This window comes from Penaeus chinensis, chromosome 22 (assembly GCF_019202785.1).
Source record: "Penaeus chinensis breed Huanghai No. 1 chromosome 22, ASM1920278v2, whole genome shotgun sequence".
Classification (NCBI taxonomy): Eukaryota; Metazoa; Arthropoda; class Malacostraca; order Decapoda; family Penaeidae; genus Penaeus; species Penaeus chinensis.
Window position 1 is genome coordinate 7218448 of NC_061840.1, and position 7953 is coordinate 7226400.

Below are 7953 nucleotides of genomic sequence, written 5' to 3' on the forward strand. Positions count from 1 at the left end.
GGCTGTCGGTTGGCTGTCACTGGGTATCTTATCTGTTCTCTATCTATTCTTCTCTCTCTCTTTCTCTTTCTTTCTCTCTCTCTCTCTCTCTCTCTCTCTCTCTCTCTCTCTCTCTCTCTCTGCCTACACACTCAGTTATAAATGTTTGTATGTATATATGTAAGTATATACATACGCATATTAAATACCTACACGCACACATACAATGCATATTTCCTTCAGTCTTGAAAAGGACCTGCGGGCAACACTGCCCATGGCCTGCACTCCTCGCCCCGCCGTCGGCCACATCCGAGCCACAAAATACACGGACAGCACTAACCTCGAGCACTAACCTCTTCTTTGCTCATCAAACAAACGTTTAGTCATTAGAGTTTATAAACCGAATGTCTTGCATCGTATATGCTATTATGAATAGGTTTCCTTTCTTGCAAGTCCTGTAAAAGTAAAATGAAAAATGCATTTGTTCATGCACGAATTACAGAGGAAAGTGCTTAGAGAAAGTGGACACCAAGAAACGATATCAAACAAAAGAGAAAGAAAGAAAAATTGCAGTGCCTTTTTGTTGCGTCACAGACGGCAGATGGCGAGGCGTTCCCCAAGCGAAAATTTCAGTCTTGAGAAAGCTGCTGCATCCTCATGCTGGGATTGTGACATTACGCAATTTGAGCATGCAACAGACTCTGACGAAGAATAAAATGCCTCCGCCATGAGTTGCCACTCGGCGAAGTTTATTAACACAGAGGCATTTTTACTCGGGCAACACGTAGAGGAAAACACATAAAAACCTCAACGTCACTCGAGACGAGCATCTAGTCACGGAGGCATGTGCGCGGGCGTGAGGGGCGGAGCAGCCCAATAGTGTGAACAAGCGGGTCATGCTGTGCAAAGGTAAACACACAAATCTCTAGACTGGACAAAAGTTCAAGGGGTGGAAAGTATTACACTTTATATTTTGTATCAAAGTTTGCGTGTAAGGGATTGCTTTATTACCAAAAAAATTCAGATCATTAATCAACATTTTATGAATCCTTTAAAAAAATAACAAGAACGTTAGACTAGGAATAACATATTCAAGACTTAATGGAGAGATTTAGATCTGTTTTGTAAAAAGCTGGAAAATGTTAACTAATAAGTGAGGAATAAAAAAGGCAAATGTCTAAAGAAACCCCCGTTGGATTTAATTCATAAGTTTATAACCATCTGTCTGCGCATGAATCTATGTATACACATTTACTAAAAAAAAATTAGCCTCAGACATATATATTTTCCTTAAATCCTATGTTTACTCATCATAAAGAAAAAAATGCTTATTAAACGTCATACCAATCAGAAATAAAATCCAAGTCCAGCAGTTTGTGAATTCCGAAACGAGAGCGACCCTGAGAGAGCTAATCCGCGACGCCAACGCCAGTCCAGAGAAGGCGCTGACGAGGGTTCCCGCCCGCCGCTCCCCTGGCAGATGGCTAAGAGCTCGTCCGGTGTAACTCTCGCGGTGTAATACGGGGTTATACGCAGCCGCAGCGCCGTTACTGAGGGAGCTGAAGGCAGTAGGATTCGAGTGCTGAAGGGGGCGGCCAGGGGGAGGGCGCTGGCCGGGGGCGCGCGTCCCTCGGGCCTTCTTGGCAAGGCAAATATGCAAAAAGAAGCGGCGTTCGGTGTTATCTTGTCACTTGTGTTTTGGATTTTTCTGCGAATCTTTCTTTCTTGCTTTACTTTTCCATGTACGGATAGATAGATAATCACATACATACATTTCCGAATGCATACGCATAGGCACACACACACACTCACACACACACACACATAAATACCATAAGTAGCCAAACAAACAAAACAAGTAAGACAGGCCTCTTCCTCTTAATGGCCCTAATCACTTCCGCATTCCACTCTGCCTCATCTGATGACGACACGCTCCGCCATGGATGGATCCGTCATGAACGCTTCAGGAGCAGCTGTTCCCCCCCCCCCCCCCCCCCGCCACTCTCCCTCCCTTACTTCCTCTTGGCTCTCTCTTTCTTTACTGCTCCACTCCCTGCCCTCGTTTTAGTCGACGCTTCTCCTTTTTATTAATATCGTTGTCACTATTATTATTATTATTATTATCATTATTGTAATTATCATCATCTTTATATAATTGTTATTATCACTGTCATTATTACTGTTATTTTCATTGTTATTATTGTTGTTATTATTATTATTACTATTATCATCACATCATCAATATCATAATCATTAACATTTTTATATAACTGTTATCATTATTATTATTACTATTATTGTTATTACTATTATTAACATTAGATTAGTGGTAACAGTAATAATCATGATCATAATCATAATAATGATGCTAATAATATGCATTGCATAATATCAACTACAACAATAATAATAAAAATAATGATAATGAGGATACTAATCATACTATTCATAAATATACGATAATGAGGATAATAATACAGAAAATAACACTATCATCACCATCTCCAGCATTAATAACAAAAATGACAACAGGGATAACAGATGATATCAATATTACCCTTATCATAAATAACTAATGATAACAGTTATAATAGAAAGAGAACATAATGATAGCTAAAACCACTATGATAATTATATTGATGATGATAATAAAACCAATACTGAGTAGCAATATTGAGTATTATAAGAATATCAGCATCACTGTTATTATCATCATGATTATGAATTATGATTTCTATCATTATCATTGTTGTTATTATTGTTATTGTTATTATCATCATTATCATAATTGTCATTATACTATTATCATGATAATAATGATCATTATTTTCCTTTTTATTGATAGCATTATCATTGTTATCATTATCATCATTATCATTACCTCAATAATAATGATAACAATTGTGATAATAACAATAATGATAATGATAATAATAATAATAAGAGTAATAATGATAATGATAGTGAAATAATGATAATGATAGTGAAATAATGATATAGTGAAATAATAATGAAAATTGTAATAATGATAATGATAATGATGATAAAAACAATTATAATAATTATTATTATGATCATCATTATTATCAATTATAATAATAATCATTATTATGATCATCATCACCATCATCATCACCATCACTGTTATCATTATCGTCATTACCATTATTAGTGTTGTTATCAATGTTAGTGTTTTCATTATCATTATTATCATAATCATCATCGTCATCAGTATAGCATTGTTATCACACCGTTATTACTAACGTTGCTCTTACAAGAAGTGATAATGATACTGAGAATCATTCTTAGTGTAAGATTATCATTAAATCATTAATGCAGTTAGTTTCATGTTGATAAGTCAAAGATAGAGATCAAAATCAATGGTAAAATCAGACAGTTTAAGCGAACAAAATCATTTTAAAAATGTAAAGAGAAAAAATATCAACATGGAAATAGGAACTTTGGGCCTTTAAATTGACCATGCATTTCTTCTTCTTAATTAGGAGAACAAAGGGGGCAAAGACACGCGCGTTTGCATGTTCAAAACGCCAACTTTCTTCGTGCGACTGACGGGTTGTCACACTCGTCTGCTCCTGTTTACTACTGCTCTGTCCTCCTCCTCCCTCTCCTCCCAGCTTCGTTCTATTTGCTCCGATAATGATAATGGTAACACCCACAAGCAGCATCAATAACAATTACAAAAAACTAGTAAGAATTAAAAAGAAAATTTGCTGCTCTTTTTGTTTTAATTTTTCATGTTTTTTCTCTATATCCATTTTTCGTTTCCCTTCATTGTTCCCCTTTTTACAGCCCACATCATCCCAGATCTTAAACTCATCTCCACTGGTCGTTAAACCTCTACCTATACGATACAGAAAGAAAATTATGAAGAAAATGTATATACCAATGAAGCTATGGCAGATGTCTCATAGTTAGTCTCATGTAAAAATGTTGCATAATGACTAATCAAAACTTGTTCATGTTTTTGAAGGAAATATGTACAGCAGTGTGTCATCGCACTGATTCAGGCTACCCGGCCATTAGAAAATTCTGCACATACCGCCGCGCGATTCATTTTACGAGCGACCGACTTCGCGTCATCTCTGCAAGGGAAAAAATGTAGTGTTGCTTGACGTGTTCTGGTGTCATGTTTCTCTCGTAGAGGAGAGGAGCAACTTTGCTAGTTGCTTTTGTTTATGGGATATGTATTTAACTCTAATTCATAGGTTTTGTTGTTGTTTTATATAGTATCCATTGAAGTAGACGTAGAACATGCAGATTAATAAGTTCTGTAGTTATGCATATAAAGGAATATATTCACAGAACAAGTTAAAAAAACAAAGTCTGGAAGTAATATACGAACACAAATGGAAACAGTTTAAGGGAGGCAGTCAAGTAACCCACTCGGTTAGGCGCTCGGCTCCCGATTTTACCACCCGCGCCGCATTTCAGTCCAAATTTCCCCGTCCGCCATCCGCCGCATCCTCCTCCTCCGCTGATCCGCTAAGCTCGGCACAGGTCAGGGGAATGGGGTCAGCTACGGACGTACATCATCATGCAGCGCCACGTGCTCTCAGCCGGAGATACGCAGCCGCAAGTGCATCCTCGCCTGCAGTTGTTGGCGTGTGGGGGAGACTTGGCTTCACTGACGACCAGTGTTCGGAGGAGGCGAGGGCGGAGGAGGCTCAGAAGAGGAGGAATACTTGAGAAAATTGCGACACGTACAGCAACTGGGATCCTTCATAGCGAACGACTTGCTTGTTTCGAATCCCTCTGCGAAGGATGGCTGTCTTAATAACGCTCTGTAGATACTCGCTTTTCAACCAGGGACCCTAAGGACCATAGAGGCACCCTATGAGCGAACGGGACAGGCCATATCGGGGGCGCTAGCAATGCCGGCAGCACAGGCGGAGAGGAGAGTGGCCACACTAAGTCCGCGCCATAGGCGGAGTCCTCAACAACCACCGAGAGCTTGCTCGGTATTCTTCTTTTCCTTTTTGTTGTTGATTATCACAGAAAACAGCTTTATTCATTTATGTATTCTGCCGCCAGATAAGTCATCGACCTTCTCATGGCGGTTAATTATTTTCCGGTTAGGATAACTCGTCTCCAGGGACGACCGCAAAACTGAGATTTCCCCGTAACACACTCGGCTGATCCAGACAGCGTGTTTGCCATCGCCACATAACGGTCACTTACTCGCCGTCACGAACTTTCTATTACTAACGCATACACATGGACAAAGACGAGTCCACAAACGGGAAATGACTCAGTAAAAAAAGTGTGAAATTAATTACTGTCATTTTAAAAGACATGTCGCAACCTATTGCAAGAGTAAATGACAGGTAAAGATTCTGGGTCATTATATAATAATGTTGGTCATAGAGTTAATACCTATGCATCTCTACGTACGATAGTTTAAACTTTTACGTCACGGACTTACTGGGCGAGAGTGCAGTCATGGATCACTATCTACTCTGCAGGTGTTGAAGTCTCCCACGCTCATGCATACTAAACATATTTCTTGTTCTAGCGAAAAAAAATCTTATAAAACTGTAAAGCTTCATCCTCCTTAGAAAGAACTACATACGTGCCTGACAAGCAAAAACCCTTAGGAAATATGAATGGATTTGATCATAAAATGATACAAGTAAAATATCTAGAAGAGTGACAAAATATCACTGGCAATTTCGGTGAGTTTAATTTCTTTAACAGTTGCGCAAATAATGGTTGTGAGGGCCAGACCTGTTTGCCATGACGATGACGATGACGACGACGGCGATGACGATGGTGATGATGATGATGATTATCATTATTATTATCATTCGTAGTAGTAGTAGTAGCAGTAGTATCACTATTATAATTAGTATTACTATTATTAATGTTGTCATTATTATCATTACCATTATTATCATCATTTTTATTATTCATATTATCCTTATCAGTATTATTATTAACATACTGATAATCATAATTACATTATCAATATTATTATTATTATTAGTATTATTAATATTATTATTACTCTTACTATCATTGCTATTATTACTACTAATACTGTTATTATTTTTATTATTAGTATTATTATTATTATCATTATTATTATTATTATTATTAGTATTATTATTATTATTATCATTATCATATCATTAATATTATCATCAATATCATATTATTATTATTATTATTACTATCATTATTATTATTATTATCATCATCATTATTACTATCATTATTATTTGTTTTATTATCGCCATCATCACTATTGTCATTATCATTACTATTACTGATAGTAATAACAGTACTGTAGTAGTAATAGTCATAATAATAGTGGTAGCAGTAGAAGCAGCAGCAGCAACAGGAGTAGCAGCATTAATTGCTGTAGCTGTAGTTGTAGATGCTGTTGTATCAGTACAGTAGTAGCAGTAGTAGTAATGTTATTATTAGTGACAGTATAGTAACAGCAGTGCTAGCGGCAGTGTTATCATTAATAGAGTAACAGAAATATTAGTATTAGGATTAGTATTACTTTTAATATCCTTATAATTTTCGTTATAATGATTATCCACATTGTCACTAGTGGTATCAACATTACCAACTCAACAGTTCAAAATAATATTATATTACATTATGATCGTTAATATGAACTGCGATAGTGATGATGCTAATGCTAATGATAGCGATTTATATAAAATGAACAATTAGGATAATCGATAATTAATGAGGATAGTGATGAAGACATTAATGATGATGATAGTGAATTGATGAGAGCAATAGCAATAAGAACAGTAATAGTGATATACACTGTTCCTATGCATAACTGGAGTAGTCTTAACTGCAATGATGCATAATATCAATATCAGAAAATCTGCATTTAAAGTTGTAAATACAACTGTCAGTTGTTTCTGAATATTTCATGTCATAATTTAATATAATGATATAACATTTGCGTTTCCTCTGTTGTATTAGTTAATTCATTCACACATGCAAAGGGCAGATTTGGATATCTTAATTGAACACTAATATTTTCTGCTTCCGTCAATTTCCCCTTTTATTCTGGAATCTGATTTTTCTTTGTCACTATTATATTCAAGGTATCACATGCAGTTATCAGTATGATGAGTAATTCTGATCTAAACAAATAAAATAGTAAGTTGCCATTGACATTCCACTCAGTGCCATTGCTCCGAGGAACGACACTGATACAAGCGATGATGATGGCAATTACTGGAAGACTAAACCTACGGGAGCAGACTATTCAGAAGGCAAGGCAGAGTAGAAGAAAGACATTCCCAAGTCACACTTACCATTATAAGTAAGCGGGTCATACTGAGTCTTGTCATGGGAGTTAGTCAGTAAGAGCAATCCTCAGTCTTACGATGTTCGAGTCTTCGAGAAATTCACTTCGCGTATTTCGATAAAAGAGTGTATTTATAAAATGTCACACGTGCACCGTTCCTGTATTTGTCAGTTTGTCGTCTGTTCAGTAATATTTTCCAACAATATCAATCGTGGCACAAATCATCAACAGTTGACCTGAATGCAGTATCCCTGAGTAAAAAAAATCCAAGGCTTTACAAGTGCCTGAGGGAGGAGATCGAGGGCATCGGAGAAGACTCTGAGATTCAGCGTTTCCGGAGCCACGACTGAACAGCGTGAAGGCCCGGCCAGAACTGAGGCCCGCAGCGCCGTCTCGCGTGGAAGTGGGCCGACGCCGCCTGGTGGGAACATATGTGTGGAGGAGGAGTGGCTCTGTGTGGTCGCTGTGGTCGCGTCATGGTGTGCTTTGGTCGGTGTGTTGCTTGGCCTTGTGTGGCTGCAGTGTAGGTGCAGAGGGGCGGATGTAGATTGTTTGCTTGATTGTAATAGTGTGTTGCGTGATCTGTCTTCTCTTAATATGCTACTTGAGACGTATGAGACGAAGCTGACGTATGGCTTGTTCTGCGGTTGGTGAGCAGACTATGGTAGGTGGCT

The 7953-nt window shown here is 37.6% G+C and overlaps 1 protein-coding gene across 1 annotated transcript in view; it reads right to left on the reverse strand.

Moving 5' to 3' along the window:
- Positions 1-7634, reverse strand: part of LOC125037075 — a 44169-nt gene extending 36535 nt beyond the window's left edge. The window contains exon 1 of the mRNA XM_047630060.1: positions 7287-7634. Within this exon, the coding sequence (XP_047486016.1) occupies positions 7287-7322 (36 nt within the window). The 5' untranslated portion in view covers positions 7323-7634. The remainder of the gene's footprint in view (positions 1-7286) is intronic.
- Positions 7635-7953: the final 319 nt, after the last annotated feature.